This window comes from Acartia tonsa, chromosome 13 (assembly GCF_053477335.1).
Source record: "Acartia tonsa isolate MP-2025a chromosome 13, ASM5347733v1, whole genome shotgun sequence".
Classification (NCBI taxonomy): Eukaryota; Metazoa; Arthropoda; class Copepoda; order Calanoida; family Acartiidae; genus Acartia; species Acartia tonsa.
In genome coordinates this window covers 25,746,386-25,767,668 of record NC_137272.1, presented here as the reverse complement: position 1 = coordinate 25,767,668, position 21,283 = coordinate 25,746,386, and the positions used below count along the sequence as shown (strand labels likewise).

The 21,283-nt window shown below is 38.2% G+C and overlaps 2 protein-coding genes across 17 annotated transcripts in view; one reads left to right on the top strand and one right to left on the bottom strand.

Moving 5' to 3' along the window:
- LOC145335123 (latrophilin-like protein LAT-2) overlaps positions 1 to 17,441 on the top strand; it is a 19,665-nt gene extending 2,224 nt beyond the window's left edge. The window contains exons 9-15 of the mRNA XM_080180850.1: positions 154 to 255; positions 490 to 544; positions 1,997 to 2,067; positions 2,340 to 2,409; positions 13,247 to 13,332; positions 13,897 to 13,997; positions 17,257 to 17,441. Coding sequence (XP_080036976.1) covers positions 154 to 255; positions 490 to 544; positions 1,997 to 2,067; positions 2,340 to 2,409; positions 13,247 to 13,332; positions 13,897 to 13,997; positions 17,257 to 17,307 — 536 coding nt within the window. The 3' untranslated portion in view covers positions 17,308 to 17,441. The remainder of the gene's footprint in view (positions 1 to 153; positions 256 to 489; positions 545 to 1,996; positions 2,068 to 2,339; positions 2,410 to 13,246; positions 13,333 to 13,896; positions 13,998 to 17,256) is intronic.
- heca (hdc homolog, cell cycle regulator) overlaps positions 17,375 to 21,283 on the bottom strand; it is a 62,295-nt gene continuing 58,386 nt past the window's right edge. The window contains exons 15-17 of one of the 16 annotated variants that reach the window (XR_013885171.1): positions 21,021 to 21,283; positions 20,815 to 20,910; positions 20,563 to 20,704 (exon numbers count right to left, since the gene is read on the bottom strand). Coding sequence is in view for 1 of the 16 variants with exons in the window: in XM_080180848.1 (XP_080036974.1) it covers positions 21,227 to 21,283 (57 nt within the window). In the remaining 15 variants the exon portion in view is untranslated. The other 15 variants (XR_013885170.1, XR_013885172.1, XR_013885169.1 and 12 more) reach the window with 15 other exon arrangements.

Genomic DNA, 21,283 nt, shown 5'->3' with positions numbered 1-21,283 from the left:
AATTCCTCATTTTTATGACGTCACGTAGCTGATTTTTTGTGACACTTTGTAAAGCTTCATGTTTCTTTAAAGTCAAGTCAAAAAGATATTAAAAGACTTGTAGTTTTAATTAAAAAAATAAAAAGAAAAGTTGAAACTTTTGTTCTATTCTAGTTGCTGAAGGAAATTTTAGTTTACAACGAAGTGTATCAACCTATCCAAAATTGCCAAGATTTCTACACTATTTCTTCTCCTATGTATTGAACATAGCTTTAGGTAATCTATAATTGGTTTTTAAATAATCTAAGCTTTAGAGTTACCTGTAAATAGTTTGAAAAATTATCATTAAAATGTCAACTGTTTCATAAAGAAAGACTCAGAGACCGTTTAGATTTTCATTAAAAGAGAAGGTTATGTGATAGTTTTTAATTTCCCTGTTCTTATTTATCCTTTACCAATTTAAAACTAAAAGTTATCGGCTATAATATGTATAATCTAAATCTTATTTAGTTGGTGCTTTGGTTGGCGTTTCTCTTACAAATGGAGAACATTATTATTTAAACAGGTATTGAAGTTTTGTTCTTGAAGCAAGTAATTTTGTATTTTTGATAAGAAACAATTTTGGAAAATTTTAATTGCATACATAAAACTAAAGTTCTCATGCTACAAGTACACAGTGCGTACTAAGGTGCTTTGACTTTTGTGTCAGAATCTAAATTGGGACATAGTGCATTTCTTTACCCTAGGTTAGGTAACTTCATTTCACTTTTCAATAAAATCTAAAATGCAGACGTTTTTTAGAAAATTAGATTTGAAAATTTCAAGTTCAATTTTCATCCCCTAGGAGTTACCGCATAATCATGACAAATAAAGCAAAGATTATTTATTTAAAAATTTGAACATGTTTGCTTTTATAAAATTCTTCATAAAACCATTCCTGAAGTGAGTTATTCATGGCAATATTTATCAGTTGCTTTGCTAAGGTCACGGAAATTCAGCCTTAAATAAATCATATATTTATGAAAAGACTTTATAAAAGCAAAGTTGTTCAAAATTTGAAATAAATAATCTTACTATGCTTTTCTAGTCATGATTGTGCGGTAACTTCTAGGGGAAGAAAATTTAACTTGAAATTTTCAAATCCAATTTTCTTAAAAACGGCTGCATTTTAGATTTTATTGAAAAGTGAAATGAAGTTACCTAACCTAGGGTTATGAAATGCACTATGTCCCAATTTAGGTTCTGACAAAAAAGTCAAAGCACCTTCGAACGCACTGTGGCTAGTTAAGTAGTTGGGTTTCCTAATTTTCACGACATTCATTCATATTGATGTAAAGCTAAGGGATTTGTAACTCAATAGCCTTTATTTGGAATATAATTTGGACTATAATTCTTTTAAAATTCAACCTATACCCTATGTTTTCTCTTTGTAGAAAACTCTAGTACCAAATCCTATACAGTATCCTAAGCTAGCCTAAGAGCATTTCTGTAGCCTTACATTGATATAAAGGAATATATAACACTTAAACCCTAACCCTAACCCGCGACCGTGGCTCAACACGTAGCGCATCCGCTCGTCGTCGGGAAGGTGATAGGTTCGAATCTCGGTCCAACACCGCGTCATAACTAAAGACGTTAAAAATGGTTCCTACTATGTCAGATGCGCGACATAAATAGTTAGAGTAGGGGGAATGCCTTGGCTCAAAACAGGCGCAACTCGTTACCATGCACAGTTGGGACTTCTCAGACAAAGGTCGTGCATCACAGAGAGTTGGTTGTCTGTTGGATGTTAATTAACCTAATATCCTTGGGTGTTTGGACAGATAAGGGTGCGTAACAGTCATCCTTAGTTCTCCTGGATTGCTGGACCAGGACCTGGACAGTACATCAAGTCGATAAGGTCCTTAACTGCGATCCCGCCCGTACGAGGTAATTAAAGGTAGGAGACCCTAAATTTTAGGCTACCCTTAGAAATTTTATAGGATTTGGCCAATATTAATTAAATTGAATATTTCAGAGATGTAAATAATGAGGTTATAAGCTGTTGGCTTCATGCTTGGGCAAATATTGCTTTGATTATTCCAATAGGTAAAAATCTATATACTAAAATAATAAGAAGTGTATTTGTCTTGTATGAAATCTAAATGATTATTTGTTGTTTAAATGGATGGGGAAAATATTACTTTAATTATTTCTATAGGCCGGTAAGGTTCAATAATCAGAATGCTTTTTTCAATAAGTTCAACCAATTTAGTTCTCTTTTTTTTGACTGGAAAAAAATTAAGTGCATTACTTAATTATTAACCAAAATTTATACTTTGCAAAAAAAAGGATTTATAGATTTTAATTTATTATTTTAGGATTGATTGTGCTTGTGAATACAATGTTTATGGTTTATGCAGTTAGAAAACACAATAACAAATATCCAAGGTATATTTTCAAAGAACAAGGATGATAATATCCATAAAAGTGATGCCCATTAAGTCAGAAATGAACATTAACTGATAGGTAGAAAAACCCTTTTTTCTATATTTTTCAAATATCAGCCCTAGAATCTAATGTGGTATTCGGCAACCGTGAGCCATGCCTATGGCACCCCTGACCGGGGTTCGGTGGAGGGTCAATGGCCCTCCCCCGAGTCCTGGGGAAGGGGTCTGACGACCCCCTCCCTATGCCTAAAATTAATGATCGAATCTGCCAAGTTTTATTATGGTTAACTGTATTGTTAATTCCCCCCACCCTTTCCAGGGATGGGGGATCATTATTGCCCAAACTGACTATTGTGTATGTATTATAATGCTTTTATGTTATGATTATTTATTCCTATCTGTGTAGTTATTGTTTGTTGTATATAGCTTTAGTACCCTTTAGACCTGCAATAAAGTGACAACTGAAATAGATGTTGATTATTATTTGGTGAATGCTAGAGAAGCGTAGCTTCTCTATAGTAAGGTGTCCACGTCTGTCACACTGCCGTAATCTAATTGAACTCCGGTGTCTGCCATTTATCCTCGGCGGATACCACAACTTTTGGTGACAGCTGTGTGAGATTACGGCAAACCACAAGTGTAGAGCAGACGCGCAGCTGAGGCTAAGGTACTCCCAGCAGTGAAACTGGCAAAACTGACACAAGCAACCTGAATTACCCACCCTGGACAGCAAGGTCTAACTCTGCATCCGGCAGTTGTGGAAGTGAAACAGCGAAACTTGACGAAGAACCGCGAGAAGCGCCGACATCTAACGGAGAATTGAGCGCTCAAAGGGCTGAAACAGGCCTGCGGACCGGCTGAAACAAGCCAAATAAGTGTAAACGGCTGAAAATAGGCCAATTTTACTGCAAGAGATAGCAGGATCCGAACCAGTGGCGCTAGCAGGACGGGACATTCCCTGCCGCCATCAGCCGGGTTTGGATCAGCGGCGCTAGCAGGACGGGACATTCCCTGCCGCCGATAGGCTGAAACACGCCACATAGCTGCGAGCTGCGAGCCAACATACGAGTGTAGTGCACCAAAACAGAGAAAACTACGTCAACTCCAAGTATCCTGAGAGGCTACAGCGCAGCCACCCATCTAGAAAAACAGATATTATATCACATTGCAGGGATTACCACCCTGGTGTGATGGCTAAACAATAGATTTATGAGCAAAGATTGGCAAACAATTTGTTGTGTTGTGATAAAACTAAAAATAGAACAGGCTTGGATTTATTGTGTATTGTGATAACAACTAAAAATAGAACAGGGTTGGTAAACAAATCTGTTATGTAATTGTGATAAGGACAAAAATAGAAGCTAGATGTAATATAACAAAGGCCCTGATACACAATCTAATCACCTCAAGCCTACAGCACAACAACAATACACCCCTTATTTCAGAGGAAAGGGAGGAGCCCACTCTCCACTGAAGGAAATACAATCAAGGTGATATAATAGATAAGCCTAGGATTAAGGAGAAAAGGCACCATTACCTCATCACACAGTTACCTCAAACCCACAGCACTCCCCCCTTCCTCACAGGGGGAACGGACGGATTTACCCCCGTCCCCTCACGCGCTTCCCCCCTCCTACCCACACTAGACTAAGTCCGTCCACGGTGTGGAGCTAGTGACCGGGAACACAGAGCGCCATTCACGGGTAGCGCAACGGAGTGCGGAAATATCATAAAATTCAACGGACAAAGCGGACCAATGAGAGCGCGAGTTGAGGGATAAGTGCGCGTTTTACCTGTGTGCGCGGATTTGACGGTGCGTAAGCGCGTTGCAAGGACAGGAGATTTCACGCACACACACACACACACCGGAGCGGAGCTACTCCATAGCATCTAACAGGGGTATTTTTAGAAAAAATAAAGAATTACAAGCTCCCTCCTCCTATCTATAGTGTGATAAAGGAAAACCAAATCAGTTCCTGACAGCAGTTCAGACCCTCAACATCTATCTACCCCTACCAGCCTACTCTACAACCTCAGAATCCAACTAGTGATAAGTACAGCTAAGTTATATCTTTGTAACTAAACTACCAACCTAGTGATAAAAACAGTGTTGGCTGTTAGGCTAGAAAGCCTCAAGTGACAAACCATTTATTCTATTGATTTATAACTTTGTGTCCCGCCGTTGAACCGTTGACCCGATGGAACAGCCGCAAGCGCCAGGGGGCGACCAAGCCCCAGGATGGCTCCAGGATGACCCTCAGCCGGCTCCAGCCGAGTACCGCAAGCTGATGCTGAGTAACCTGCCGGAGTATAGAGGACCGCCCAAGCAATCCTGGAGTTCACATATCCGCAGACTCGAGATGTCATGGGCGGCTTACCCCATGACTCCCTCAACCGCCGCAACGCCCTTTTACTGTCACTGGTAGGGCAAGCGGCGGAAATGGCGTCCCATCTGTTTGGCGAGGCAGGCCAAGCCTTGACCTACGAACAGGTCAAGGCCGAGTGTGAAATGCTATTTCGTCCTGCTTTTGAATCCCAAACGCTTAAACAAGCATTTAGGGATTACAAGCAACACTCGACAGAACCTATACAAGCATACATATCAACTAAGTGTGCCTTGTATAGGGACGCCTACAGCCATGAGGATCTCGAGTTGTTGGTGGACGAATTAAATCGTGGCATTCGTAACGCTAATGTGAAACGCGTCATGATGGGACATGAGATCACGAGTGTACCTGAGTACACTCGTAGAGCCATGTTCACCGTCACCATGATTACCAAGCAGCTGAAGGAGGGTGTGTGCCTAGTGGACTCTACCGACGGGCTGACTGGATCTGCCAGCATCCAGTTGCCCCAATATGACGAGTCGGAGCCAATGGAGATTGGCGCCTTGGCTCCGGGTCTCCACCAGATGGGGAAGGTCGCTCCAGATGACAAGGTTCCAGGTCGCTGCCCGACGCCTATGGAAGTTAGCCTAGAGGAGAGACGCACCCAGCCACGCCGTGACCGTTCTGCCAAGTGCGAGCGTTGCCACTATGACGGTCACACGGCGGCCGAGTGCAGAGCTGACTGGGCCCAGGTAGCCAGCCGCAGGCGCACCGCCGATAAGGGTGCCCCTCCAGGGAAGCCCAGCAGAGTGGCCCACATGGAAGGGAACGCGCCCCCAGCACCACCGCAGCAAGCAGCCGCCCCCAAAGCCGCGGACCGAGCCGACGGGATGCCGCAGTTTGGGACCGTTCCAGCTAGGATCAACGTACTGGGCGGCGCGGCTGAACCCAACCGGGTTGGCCTGGGCTTCAGTCTCAACCACCTGGGGCCGAAGTTGGTGCAACCCTACAACATCGCCGAGCCAGAAGTTCTGAGGCCCCAGCCGTTTAGCCTCAACATGATGGAGCCTGCTCGACCGAGCCTACCCAGCAAGAGTGGAGGGGCGCTACCCAGCGTCACTGAGACGGTGTACGGGGAGGCCCTGGCGGCCGCTGAACGAGAGAGGCAGGAGGCGCTAGCCAGCGCATCAACATCGATGTATGGGGCGCCACCCGGCGCCGCCACCTGTGATGACTGGGGGGTGCTATCCAGCGCCTCCCACCTGGTGCCTGGGGCGACAACCGTCGCCGCCACCGAGATACCTGGATCCTGGAACGAGCCAGCCTCCAACCTGGTGCCTGGGGCGACAACCGTCGCCGCCACCGAGAGACCTGGATCCTGGAACGAGCCAGCAGTCCCAGAGGAAGGGGTGACACCCGTCACCCCCAGCCAGCCAGCGCCACCAGCCTGCAGGGAGAGCCCAACTACATGCCATCCAGAGCCCCCTGCCAGCCGAAGGAACCCAGCTGCCCAGCAACCCCAGTCGAGCCAGGATAAGTTAGATTTGATAAATGTGTTGTATCCAAGCCATTGTAAAACCCCAGCCTTGCCTGTGCCCCCTGCACCAGAGGCTGGGGAGATTGAAATTTGGGAAAATAAGGACTTGCCTGTGCCACATGCACCTGAGTTCCTAGGGCAGGGGAGGGACGTGAGTAAGGGCGAGCCTGGGCCACACGCACTTCAGCCCCATGCCACTGGGCATGCCTTGGACAAGGGAAGGGACCACTTGGGGCTAGGGGAGCCGACACCCAGGCAAGTGCCAGTCGCTTGCCAGTCTGTCATTGGGGAGGGCATCGGGGTGCCCCGGCCACACAAAGATAACGCTCAATGGAAACTTGTATCTAGCCAGGAGCAGCCCAGCCGTGTCCAGCCCCAAGAAGCAGCCGTGACCCGAGCCGAAGATCCCCAGCCGCGTGTGCGAGGTAGATGGCTGCCTGGAAGCTTCTCCCACTGGTGGATGGTCCTGTGGGGCCTCCTGCTGGCAGCCGTGTGGCCTACAACCAGCTACGTCCTGGTGGGATGGGACTGCGCCAACCCCACCCACGTCACAGCCTACAATAAAGAAAAGATGTGCAACACGGAACCTCTACACCAGGAGGTGCCCCTGGGCCATGAAGTACACGTCCTGCAGCAAGTCAAGGTGAGGGAAACAACAGGATACAGTTGCCAGCTCACTGTGTCCCAGTGGACATTCAGGTGTGGGGTATGGGGTCACCTCAAAGTGACCTCGGTCCCCACCCTCATGAGGCCAACCAAGATAGATCCAGAAACGTGCCGAGACCTGGCCAGGAACCGAGTCTACACGCTGCCAGGCAAGACCCAGCCACTGCGTTCCAGCTGAACCATCCCCTGTTCTTCACCCTCGATATGGTGGGCGCCCTCGTCAACAGCCCCGAGGGGGTGGGTTGTGAAGGGGAGGACGTCCACTTCGAGGGCCAGCTGTACCGCAATGAATTAGTGCTCCAGGAGCGACGGCTGCTGGTTAAGGAAGAGACCTACGTAGTAGAGGATGGACGGGTGGAGTCCCAATCTGACCACCTGACCTTGGAGTGTCCCCACTCAGAGCTGTCTTGCATCACTGGGGAAGCAACCTACGTGTGGGACCACCTGGGGAGAGATTGCCCCTTGAGGCTGATCCGCAGCCTCCAGCCCAGCCTAGTGATGGATGCGTTCCTGGTTGACCATCAGGCCCAGTTTTTCATCAACATGACCAACCCCACCTCAATAGTGAACTGCGACTTTGAGGCCCATGCCACCAACCACCCAGCATTGTTCGTGGCAGCTGACCCAGCCGCGGCAGCGCTACCCAGAGTATCGGCCAGGGATGTTGATGTCCCCCTGCAGGCCCAGATACATGCAGGTTATATTGGATTTACTCTGGAGACACGCATGAAAAGCACAGCAGCAGAAGAAGTAGCGGCCAACTGCTGGAAGCTCCAGCAACTAGACCCGGCCCACCCGGTGCGTGTCCAGGGGAGCACGTTCTCGGTGCTGAGGGGAGATGTCCTGCTCCAGCTTACCTGCCAACGCAACTAATATGTTGTCCGTGAACACAAGGAGTGTTGGGACAAAGTGCCAGTAGAGCCCACAGGGTTTGTAGACGCCGTGACACGAGTGTATAGCGGCCACGCCACCAAGATTCCCTGCTCCTCCACATACCCCCTGACTGTGCACGCGGAGGAAGGCTGGATAGAGTTAACCCCCGCTCCTAAGAAGAGGCCACCCCCGCTGGATACGCCTAAGCAGCTGCTGACAGAACCCTTGGATGACTTCAGTTCAGGGGGCTTGTATTCGCAGGCTGAGTTGAATGACTGGCAGCAACTGCTGGCGTTCCCAGCATATAAAAGCGCCATGCTGACCGGCCTGTCCTATGGCTCATGCGTTCAGCAAGGCAGCTGTTCGGCCACAGGTGACCATGGGATAGTGTCCTACAACATCGACCGACTGGCGGAGGAAGGAGAGGCCGCCCTGGATGTCTGGGCTGGGTTCAGACAAGCTATTCACGAGTGGGGAGATGGCGCAGCCATACTGTGTTTGCTGTTGTTAATCCTCAAACTGTTGGGGGATCTGACCATCATTTCTCTGGCAGCAGCACAAGGAGGTGTCCGGGCAGCCCTGAATGCGATGTCACAAGTGTTCCTGTACCATCCAACTTTGTACAGGAAGGCCTTGGCCAGAGCCCGGCTCACCCATGCCAAGTCCCGGGACTTTTCAGTAGACTGGGATGCCATTCCCATCGGCCGGGAAGCAGCCGAGGAAATGGTGTCCATGCAATCAGCCGATAGCGGGCATGACCGCCCAGGCAGGCCAGGACCGCCCTCTGGAAGACCCCGCGGCCCCTCGGGAGGTCAGGCTGCCGCCCAGACGGTCAACTTGGCAGCCAGTGCCCCAGCCGCTGCCAACAACAACCAGCATGCCCCACTGCTGACTGTCCCAGCAACAACTGTGCCACCCGCCAACCTGACACCTGCCGGCGCTGAACAACGTGTCCAACCAAAGCCAGCCTCTGCCTTCTACCCCACGTTGGGAGCCCATCAACCCTGAGAAACACTCACCACTAGGATTCCATTGAATCATTATCGTTTGTATATATATCTTAGCCCTAAGGAGCGGACCGAAGGCCTCAACCACTGTCGGAAGTCTGGTAGGGAAACCCTCTCCCAGCCTTCCGAGGGGAGAGTTGTGGTATTCGGCAACCGTGAGCCATGCCTATGGCACCCCTGACCGGGGTTCGGTGGAGGGTCAATGGCCCTCCCCCGAGTCCTGGGGAAGGGGTCTGACGACCCCCTCCCTATGCCTAAAATTAATGATCGAATCTGCCAAGTTTTATTATGGTTAACTGTATTGTTAATTCCCCCCACCCTTTCCAGGGATGGGGGATAATTATTGCCCAAACTGACTATTGTGTATGTATTATAATGCTTTTATGTTATGATTATTTATTCCTATCTGTGTAGTTATTGTTTGTTGTATATAGCTTTAGTACCCTTTAGACCTGCAATAAAGTGACAACTGAAATAGATGTTGATTATTATTTGGTGAATGCTAGAGAAGCGTAGCTTCTCTATAGTAAGGTGTCCACGTCTGTCACACTGCCGTAATCTAATTGAACTCCGGTGTCTGCCATTTATCCTCGGCGGATACCACACTAACAAATAAATGTCCTGAAATTTTCTGAATAAAAGCTGTGAAAGGTTTTAGATTAACTTTTAAATATTTCCAATTTTAGCACTTTTCTATTATTTGAGATTATCTGTCAGTCCTTTGATTGTAATCTATAAGAATCTTCTAAAAAGATTTCATTCCTTGTATGACACTGTGGGCTACAATTGAATCAAGACAAAAGTAAGTGCCGAGCCCTGGGACCTATGTAGGGTGAAAATATACATAAATCCTCGATGATTCCAGGTGGAGACAAAATATTTTAGCGGGGTCTTTTGGTTTATTTTCAATTTAAAGTTCTGAAAAAAAATGGAAAAAAATATGAAAATCTTTAAAAAAAAAAAAAAAAAAATTAATTTTTAATATTTTTTTTTATTTAAAGATACAAACAACTTATATAAATACTATAAGCTTTAAAAAAATAACAATTTTCAAATTTAGACTTTCAATATAAAGATTTGTAGAAAAAACCTAACAACAAATTCTAACATATTTCTGATCAACATAGCAATAAAACGTCTTTTGCAAAATCTTTATCATCAAAAATAAATAGCACTTACTAAAGACTTTTTTTCATTTAAACTAATACTTTTCACATTAATTAACTTTAAAGATTGATTTTTTTTTAAAGAAAGGTTGCGTGATTTTTTTATTCATAATTAATTGCCTAATTTTGAGATTCATTTAAAAAACCTTACTGCTTTATATCATTGGATACTCTACTAGCAGCGGCTACGCCTCTAGAGGCATATAGGGACCATTAGGTTGGGGGGGAAGACGAACCCCCCCTTACAATTACAATTTTTTTTAATGAAAAAGTTAAAAACATTTATTTTGGAGAGTTGATTCTCTTGGGATAGTGATGGTACCCTTCCCCAAAATAGTAATAAACCTTACCAGGACATATAAGAAGCTACCATGTAAAGGAGAACCATATTGGTTCAGTGGTTAGTGAGATCCCTTGGTGCACAAAGACTCACATAGAACCTGTTACTTTATTATAAAGACACATACACAGAAACTCTACAATCAGAGTATGTCTGTTTGTTCATCCGTCTGTATAAAAACATTACAGAATATATTTATTTGGTACTAGCGGCTACGCCCCTAGAGGCCTTTAGGGGCACTTAAGAGAAGAAGAAGTGGTTGAATTTTACAACTAGATTTTTATTTTAGACTTAAAAAGAAAAAGTTATTTTTTTTGTGTGAAATGGGGTCCTTTTTTAGAGGTTGATTTCTCCTAGGATGGTGGAGGTACCCTCCCAAAATAAGTTATAAACATTCCAAGAACCAATGAGAAGCTACATAGAAAAAAAAAGAACCATTGATCATTGTTAATTACTATTCAGGGATCTAAAGGGATAAGACAATGACCGGCAAATTGATTTACATTTCCAAATATGATACATGGAGAACCCTTCTGTATGTTTCAGTTAATGGTTGAAATGTTGGGCACTTAATTTAATAATCCAACCAAACAAAAACAGGTTCCCTAAGTAGTTAAGCCAACAAATAACAAATTCCTATATTAAACTATGGGGACTAGTCTAATAAACAGCCCATTGTCCCATCTCGCGCTGATTAATATATTTTTGTATCTGTATGTTACACTTGCTATTTTCTTTATTTGTATTCTTTTAAACTTAAGAGCTTCACTAATTATGGATGTTGTCTTTTTCCCTTGTTAAATCCAATTACCTAATTCTGGATATTCTTTGAGGTTGATAATTACAATTATATTTTTTAAATGGAAAAAGAACAATTTAATCATAATTCAAGATAAAAATTATTTTATCACTAGCGGTTTTGCCCCTAGAGGCATCTAGGGGCCCTTGATAAGTGGGGGGAAGTTAGCCCCTCCCCTACTTTCAGTTTTAGTATGTAAAAAAAAAAGTTTTTTTTAAATGTTGGGTAGGAACTAATTTTTTCTAAACTCAAAACTTCTCAGGACCATGAAAAACTTGAACCAAGAAGAACTATATCAGTTAAGCGGTTACAAAGAATCTTCGGTACCGACAGACATCCTCACACATACACACACACACAAACAGACAGACACAGAAACTGTTACTTTTATATAAGGATTAAGAGACACTAAACTACTCCTTAATATGTTGATCCTATATCAGTCTAAAAGATAGGTCAATAAAGAAGAACCAAATTGGTCCAGCGGTTAGCAAGAACTTCAGGCACAGACAGAAAAAACACACGGACATCCTATCTTTTTTATACAGTTATATAACTTTTAAACGATAGGAAAATTTTTTTTTTTCCAGATGATATTTCTCTCGCTGCTTTAAAGTACTATTTATGATTCAAAATAGATTGATGTCTGTTTGTCCATCTTTCTGATGCTTAAGAACTGATATGGTTCTTTTTTTACTTTACTATGTAGCTTCTCATTGGTCCTTGAAAGGTTTATAACTTTTTTTGAGAAAGAGAAGAGAAATCGCCCCTTAAAAAAGGACCACAACACACAAAAAAAACTTTTTCTTTTTAAGCCTAAAATAAAATATAGTTGTTGAATTCAACCCCTTCTTCACCTCTTAAGTGTCCCTAAAGGCCTCTAAGGGCGTAACCGCTATAGCAAAATAAATATATTCTGTATTGTTTTTATACAGACGGATGAACAAACAGACATACTCTGATTGTAAAGTTTCTGTGTATATATGTATCTTTATAATAAAGTAACAGATTCTATGTGAGTCTTTGTGCACCAAGAGATCTCACTAACCACTGAACCAATATGGTTCTCCTTTACATGGTAGCTCCTTATATGTCCTGGTAAGGTTTATTACTATTTTGGGGAAGGGTACCATCACTATCCCAAGAGAATCAACTCTCCAAAATAAATGTTTTTAACTTTTTCATTAAAAAAAACTGTAATTGTAAGGGGGGGTTCGTCTTCCCCCCCAACCTAAGGGTCCCTATATGCCTCTAGAGGCGTAGCCGCTGCTAGTAGAGTATCCAATGATATAAAGCAGTAAGGTTTTTTATCTGAATCTCAAAATTAGGCAATTAATTATGAATAAAAAAATCACGCAACCTTTCTTTTAAAAAAAATCAATCTTTAAAGTTAATTAATGTGAAAAGTATAAGTTTAAATGAAAAAAAGTCTTAGTAAGTGCTATTTATTTTTGATGATAAAGATTTTGCAAAAGACGTTTTATTGCTATGTTGATCAGAAATATGTTAGAATTTGTTGTTAGGTTTTTTCTACAAATCTTTATATTGAAAGTCTAAATTTGAAAATTGTGATTTTTTTAAAGCTTATAGTATTTATATAAGTTGTTTGTATCTTTAAATAAAAAAAAAATATTAAAAATTAATTTTTGTTTGTTTTTTATTAAAGATTTTCATATTTTTTTCAATTTTTTTTCAGAACTTTAAATTGAAAAAAAACCAAAAGACCCCGCTAAAATATTTTGTCTCCACCTGGAATCATCAAGGATTTATGTATATTTTCACCCTACATAGGTCCCAGGGCTCGGCACTTACTTTTGTCTTGATTCAATTGTAGCCCACAGTGATGAAGATTTCTGTTAATTTTAGACATACATTACTATGAAACCAGAGGTCATTAGCAAATCTTGAATGTTCATCATTGATTATTTATGTGTTTTTTAACTGGAGGCAGTGAATAATCCTGTTATAATCACATTATCTTATTCGTTTGTTTAAAAACTTTGTGTGTAATTTCAATGAATTTTGATTTTTGGTATCCTTTTTCTTATATATTTTAATACCATTTAATCAATTATTTTAATCTTCAGAAAAGTTAATTTTGTTCATCATTAATGGTATTTTAGAGAAATAGTTGGTTGGAGGACAATTTTGTCAAGCTTTAAAAGTGCAATTTTCCTAACTTTTGTGGCTTGTTGCAATTTATATGCAGGTATGCATAATCAATTTTTGCAATAAAAATTGTATTTAAACGTTTATTTTAAAATATATTTAGTGTAAAGTCAATTTATCTTTATGTAAAGGAAACAGGATGTCTTTCTGCGTGTGTGTGTGTAAATCTGTCTGTACTGAAGGATCTCTCTCATTGGGACTGATATGGTTCTTCTTTTCAGTGAAGCTTATCATATATTATGGGAGGGATTATAAATATTTAGGGGGAGGTTACTCCACCCTCACAAGATAAATCGCAACTGGAAAAGAACAATCCTCTCTAAAAACTAAAATATAAATTAGAGGGTTAGGCGAGTTTTCCCCCTAGATACCTAGCCACTATAGTACAAAATAAATAATGAAGAAAGGTATTTTGATGATTATCTTGGCTTTACACTTTTTGAAAGTAAAGATTTGGTGACTGTAGTCACAAAATTATCTAATATCACTAATGAACAAGATGTCCTGAATCCATCCAATCATAAATAACAACTAGAGGGGAAGGCCGGGGGGTTGAAATCTTACTCCTTTCAGAACAAATTCAACAATATTGACAAAATTTTAGTATCACTGAAGAGCTACCACTTTCTGCCCTACCTGTTCATTTGGTTCAACCTTATGCCAGGAGTTTATATTCTTTGGACAAGTATAATCAGTAATTTTCAGGTAACACACAGGGATCTAAAGGGATAAGACAATGGCCAATAAATTAATGTACATCATCAATGCAATAATGATACACAAAATTACCCCTTCTACTCAATAAAATTAGTATAACCAACAAGCAAAATAAATATAAAAAGATATTTGGGGGGCAAATGGAGAGGTCGTCAACTTTACGATGTGTTCCCCCCCCCCCAACGACAGCTGAAAAACACGTATAGGTTTCGTGATTTGTTTCCGAATTAATTTCATTGTTTGTATAAGCTGGGTTTGAAACGTGTTTGAATACTCAACTTATAATTAACTAATCAAAATTTACTAAAGTCCCCAAAGTTTTTAAGCCAACGATTAAGAAAACGTTACAAAACTTTGAGGACTAGTGTAATAAACAGCCCATTGTCTCCTCTCTCTCTCTGGTATATCACGCACAGCGTGTTCTATAAAGTTTCCTGGTGCTTTCACACAATGTGCAAGTTGATAACTAATGATCACCCTCCTCTTATTTTTAAAATTAATGGAAATTTGGGTTGAATGGGGTAGTTGGGCTCTATGCCTAACCCTTGCGGGGCCTATACATTCGGTGCCCCTAAATTAATAAAACAAAAAAAATAGGGTAGTGCGGGGTTAATGCGGTCATCGGGTCAATTCCGGTCAAACGACTAACTTTTTTAAAACCGTTTTTTAACGGTGTTCTAAACGTTTGCGAGAGATCTTCAAAAAAGCAAAGTTGTAGTTTATTGCCTATACTTTCATTTCTTTGTCAGATCACTCCTTCTATGATTTTTTCGCCCTCAAAAAGTTGCAAAAAATTTGCAAAAAAAAAATTTCAAAATAGGCCATGTTCAATCTAAAATTGTGAAAAAATGGTAAGTCCTATCGACCCCCGGGTTTTTGTAAAATGAATGGCATTCATTTATCGTTTGCAATTGGAGGCGTTGTTCTAACTTGATTTTTTCATAATTTTTTTTTCGTCTAAAAAAAATGGTCTATTCCGGTCACTTTTTTTACTTTTTTTATTACTGTATTTATAACTGTATAATACCCTAATGTTTTATTTAGGTGATCTGGAAGCATAAACAACCTAAATGCATGACCTAAGCTTTAATCATTGCCTTGCCTGTTGTGTGATGTACATTACTAGTTATTTTACTGCTTGTATTATGTCATGTTTTGTTGCCTAAGCTTTTCAAATTGTAAAGACATTAAAAAATTTTCAGACACATTTTTATAGTAATGGGAAGAGTATATCACCCAAAGGAACGCCTTAAATATTTTCCTGAAGATGTATCAGCTGCATTGGCTCATGTAAGAAGGGGTATGTCTATTAGAAAGACTGCTAGAAGATTTAAAATTCCATATGAAACCCTTGCATCTTTTTCGTATAAGAGGGTGTTCGAGATTTTTGCGCGGTTTGGATTTTTTATGTCAAATCGGCTAGGATTAAGCTAGAAAGGTGTTTAAGGTGTATATAGAAAGCTCTTTGCATGTCCCAACAAAAACTCCAAGATTTAGAGTACATATTCAAGATTTTGCATTTTCAAAATTCCTGTTGCATAAAATGTGTTGAAATATTAGAGTTAGACCCCATATCATTTCGAGTTAATTGTCAGGCAGGTAATTTTGCATCTTTAGACACCTTAACCACCCTTGTAGGTCAATCCTAGCCAATTTGAGACAAGAAAAAATGTATCAAAAACTGCTGTCAAAACTGGCAGGATTTTTAAAATTAAAATTTTTTTAGGAAAAAATCACTTTTTTCAAGAAATTCCAAGACCTGCGAATCAGAAATTGCCTCTAATTTATGTATAAAGCTTAAAAAAACCTAATCATTTAATAAAAAGTATGATTTTTTAAAAAAAGTTTGCATGAAAAAAATTGATGTTTTTTTTGCGATTTTAACGACTTTTTTATAATGGGGAAAATGTGGTCAAAAAATTGTCTGATCTGCATGCGACTAGTACTGTTAGAAAGCTAATACCCTCAGCTTTCTACTCATAGTTTAAAATGTTAAAAAAAATATTTTAAGGGGTGTTCCACCCCCCCAAAGTCAACTGACCGAAATAGCCCCACCGGTGGGGTTATTCCGGTATAGGCCAACCGCCGCCCTTTAAACCGATTTTTGACCGACTTCTAGTTGCGAGATCTTAATGGGACCAAGACAGGCTTCTTCGTTATTGCCATATCGTTCATTTGCACTCTTAAAACCGGAAAAAGTTTTTGGGAAGTATGTTTTTTTTTAAGTTGAAGCAAAAAATTGACCGGAATTACCCCGCACTACCCTATCCCACCATTATTTTCGATAGCCTGATATCTAGTTGCCGAATGTGTACGCAGTTTTCTGAGTGTTTCCTCATCCTAGCTCAATATTTACTACTAGCTAAAAAAGCTTCAAACTTCAAAAAAAAAAAATCAAAATTTAAAAAATTCAAATTTATAATGTATATTGTATAAATCGTTTACACATTCAAATTTTGATTTTTTTAAGGGAAGTTTGAAGATTTGTAGCTAGTAGTAAATATTGAGCGAGGATGAGGAAACACCCAGGAAACTGCGTACACATTCGGCAACTAGATATCAGGCTATCTTATTTTCCCACTAGCCTGAAGAGGGTGATATGCAGGTAGTAAGGGAGGGGACAATGGGCAATTAATTCAATTTAAGAGTTTTCACTGAAAGCAATAAAAACCAGATTTATCCAAAAAATTTGACCATAATTGTAAAGGGATCATGGTAATATAATTGAAAACAAAATTAGTTCTAAGAAAAAAATCATTTACTTGAAAATTAAATTACCAGTACATCACAATCTAGTAAACATTCTGTAATTAATCACTAGAACCCTCATATATTTTTAACTGCTACCTAAATTCAAGAGTTTCTATACATGAAATGACATTTTCTTGGGAAAACCAGTCATCTAAGGAGAAATTTTTCTGTCTGCTATATTCAAAACTAACTCAGCTAGTTAACGGGGCATTAATGCGCTAGTACCCAAAGTCAGTCAGAAACTGCTGAATTCTTGCACATTCCCTTTAAGCCAGTACCAAAAGTCTGAGACTCTTAAAATTTGAATATTTGATCCATTGTCCCCTCCCTTACTCCCTGGTGATATGTCCACCGGTCCACCGAAATATTTCAAAATAAATGTTATGAAGAAAAATACTTTATCGCGCTATTGAATTTTTGAGTAAACCCCACTTTATGGGAATACCCTTACCGGACTTTTTAAAACCTTGAATGATCCAGCACATATTAATTATAGATAAGAAACAGTCTGAAAAAGAAGCTTGGATTGGGAAGCAAGAAAAAATAAATTAATTATATTTTTTTTAAATTTTACTTTAAAATTTTGATTGCTAATAAAAATAACTAAGTAATAATTTGATTTAATGATTATATTTGCGTGTAATGTTCATAATAATAATAATAACTATATAATAATTATAATAATCTTCATGTATAATAATAATAATAATATGAAACAGGTACAAAAAGCAAAAAAATCAACAAAGCACAAAAAAACATATTCTATTTATTATTATAGATTCCAATGCCTCTGTATTAATATCTTAATATTAAATTTGTAACCAATTGGAAACAATTTAACCAATTATGAAGGGGGGGCGGGGGGGTTTTGAAGATATCTCGTATACAAGTGACTTGGATAAGTATAAAATAGCATATATGCAGCTTCCAGAAAAAGTCATAACATATTTAGCATTGTATCGCTTCAAAAACTTTGTAATAAAGAAAAGTTGTATTTCTTTAGATTGAGGAACGATTAAAATACAATAAATACCCCCCTTTGATTTTTGCGACTGCATTGAAATAAACTTTTGGTGAGATAAGTATTTCTTTTCTCTAAAAATGTAAGATATTGCTCGTGAACAAAATTATTTTAGGAAAACATTTTAAAAATGTTACTGATAAATGAAATTCAGATAAAAGAAAAGAAATATAAAAATATTAAGTAAACCAACTAAATTTAACATTTATTTGGTTATATTTTTATTATCATAGAAAAGAAAAAAAGTATTTTGAAAATCAAATAAAAGAACGCGGAAGGTGCATTATTTCGGAAAATTAATTCTTTTAAACAAAGTTTTGTTTCATTTTGTAATATTAGGGGAGAGGGTTGGTTGTGGATTCGGAACCTTCAAAGTCAAACCTAGTAGGTACTCCTTGATTTTCTTCCTTATTCAAATATTTGTTTGACAAAATACATATTAATAGCTGTAAATATTAGCTGCAATCATCTAGAAAGGAATATATCACCTAAAGATTAACTATTTTGCCTCCAACTTTTCTGCCTGTCAAAAATAGAATTTCAAATAAACATCTTAGGACAAAAAAAGGGTATGATTATAAAATTTGTAGACAGAAAGTGTTTACAAAATAGTTTTTTTCAGGGACTATATACCTCCTTAGCAAATATCGGATAGGTTAGAAATATTTGAATAGAAAATGTATAAAAATTACCAATTACAATCTGTACAAATGACTCTGTGTTTGAATGCTGGACAATTATAAAGCTGACCAGCCCGTTCAGACACTAATTAAAACTCGCAATTTTCCACATGCTCAATGCTGTTGATTGTAATTACTAATAAGAAATACGAAAAAATATAAAGAATAGATAAAAGAGTAAAACTTGTCTTAAGTTTAGAAAGCTTTAATTTTTACTAATTTTCTTCTTTAACTTTAAAACCACAGTATTTACTCAATTACCTATTCCTTAATTCATGTAAAAATACTTTACATGGTGCCCTATCCGAAAAATCAATTTTTACTATTTAAGTATATAAGCTTCTTTAATTCTTGGTTAAAGGTTAGTTAATAATGCTGCTAGTTAGATAGTTGTTCAATTATAATGAATACAAATAGAAAATTGGTATTTGATACATGGTTCCAGTTTTTGTTCTTTAAAACCATAATATTTTTAATAAAGTAAAAATGTTAAGTAATATTTAAGTGTACAGAAAATAACTCAACCATTTACCAACTACTATTTAATATAGGCCAATATTTCTGAAACATTTAAAACATTAAGTCCTAGTTCACTATTGTGTATTGTATAATAGGTTGTTACTTTGAAGCTTTGAAATACTTTATTCTATTTTTGTTAAAAAAGTTTAAATCATTAAAATCTTGCTAAAAAAAACAGTTTTATTTGATGATTTTTAGAAATTGTCCACAAAAAAGAAAATATTTATCATAGGATTCATCCCTTTTTTTCGTTGGTACGAGTCTTTCAGCCCTTGGGGAAAAAAAAAATCATAGAATTTTATTATCATATGCAATGCAAAATAAAATATTCCAAAACTTCATATTATTGTATATTAATAATGTTAATAAAGGATAAATACATTGTTAATAATTATTCTAAAATATGGCAGCCCTGCGTAGAAGAAAAATACACTATTTTCATGTTTAGGACAAAAGAAAAAAAAATGTTGAATATTTTACTAAAAAATTAAATTATATTTATAAAGTTACATGATTAAATAATGCCCTATTATATTGAGCAAAAAAGGGACTGCCCTAACTTAAATATTTTTAGTAGTTTTAGTAAAATGTAATGTTCTATTTTAAGTTAATTAAAAACCGAGAGAATAAGAATTTTCATGCATGAAGGGTTGGTGAAAATTGTTAAGATCTCGTAGTCAAGACATTAAGGACACCTTGAAACATCTTGATTACGGGATCCCTTCAATTATCACCTCCCCTTGCAATTAAAAATTTGAAAATAAATAAAAACATGGCATGCTAGAAAAATCAACAAAACGTATGGACATTAAGACCTTTATAGCAGGTTAATTATGTTTTTTTTTACATTATTACTAATTGTATAAATAATTGTGAACGGACTAATATAAATTTGACTAACATATTAATTATTTTAGGGAAAAGATACTGAAAAACAAACAGCATAACAGGGTCGATATATTGCAGAGACCTTAAGGAATAAGACAATGGACGATAAATTGATGTGAAACCCCAATGATGATTAACAAAATATGCCCTTACGTAGATTAAAACTTGGTTATAAAACTATGGGTACCAGTATAATTTACAGTTCAATTTTTCATCCCCCCCCCCCTGATATATTGTCCTGTTACACTATTGGTTTTCCAATCTTTATTTGTGACCCTAAATTAAAAGATTTAACGCCAGGGATAAAGGATATTAAACATTAGCACAATTACTAATCCTTATTCCCTGACTATTTACATTCTTATAAATGTAAATATAAAAAACTGGTTCACAAAAATTTTCCTTAAAAAACGAGGTACAATACGGTTTTCAAATAATAGTTTTTTATAAGATTTTGGGCTGGTAATTTGGTTCTAAAGCTCAATTTTTTTTTATAAGATTATTACCTATAGGGGATATTTAATAAATTTTTATGCTTGCTTGAACTGTAATAAAAAGCTAAAAATCACCGGATTTTTCACTTTAGTTTAAATAATTTGGGTATTGCTTTTTATTCAGTTCTAAGATCCAGGGAATATTTTTTTACATGATAAATTAAATACATTTAAGCCTGTTTTTTTAAGCTTAAATTAAATTTTTCACCAGGATACAGTATACAAAACCAATAAAAGTCTTTTAGAACATTAATTGCCCAAAAAACGTTTATAATAGTATCAATATTATATATTTTAACTACATTATATTGTATCTAATTGTTGTTTAGATTTCATATTTAGCTGCATTTAGAAGATTTAAAAAACTTATCTTGAATATTTTTTTATATAATTATTGATAAAACAAGGATAAAAACTTGTTTAAAGGCACAGCTAATATAAAATCTAATTACTATACTAATGTACTAAATTTAATATGTACTGAATGTGTACAGTATGTACTATGTACTTTATACAGAATGGTTTCTTTACTAAATACTTTATATCATCTTGATTTTATCAAAATTATTGTGAGATTTCAGTAACATAAAAAAATATTACAGGGACAAACTTTAATTAAGTATTTCAAAAAAGTAATTCAAGATGAATAAAGCTTTACTTGTAGGTTTTTAATTATATATGAATAATAACGGATAATAATTAGCTAAATAAATTCTTTCACTGGTTGTAAAAAATCCTCCATTTTATTTCGCGCGATTTTTATGCTGTTGTTTCTTTCGCGGATTTTTGCGCGCCAGAACAGTTTAAAACTGAACGCGGCATGACTGCACAGAGTTTTGGAGGATTATTTGTGGCTAGATGGGCCTACGAGCCAACTGCGGCAGCCCAGGATCTTGCCATTGCTTGGTTATTGGCTGCCAC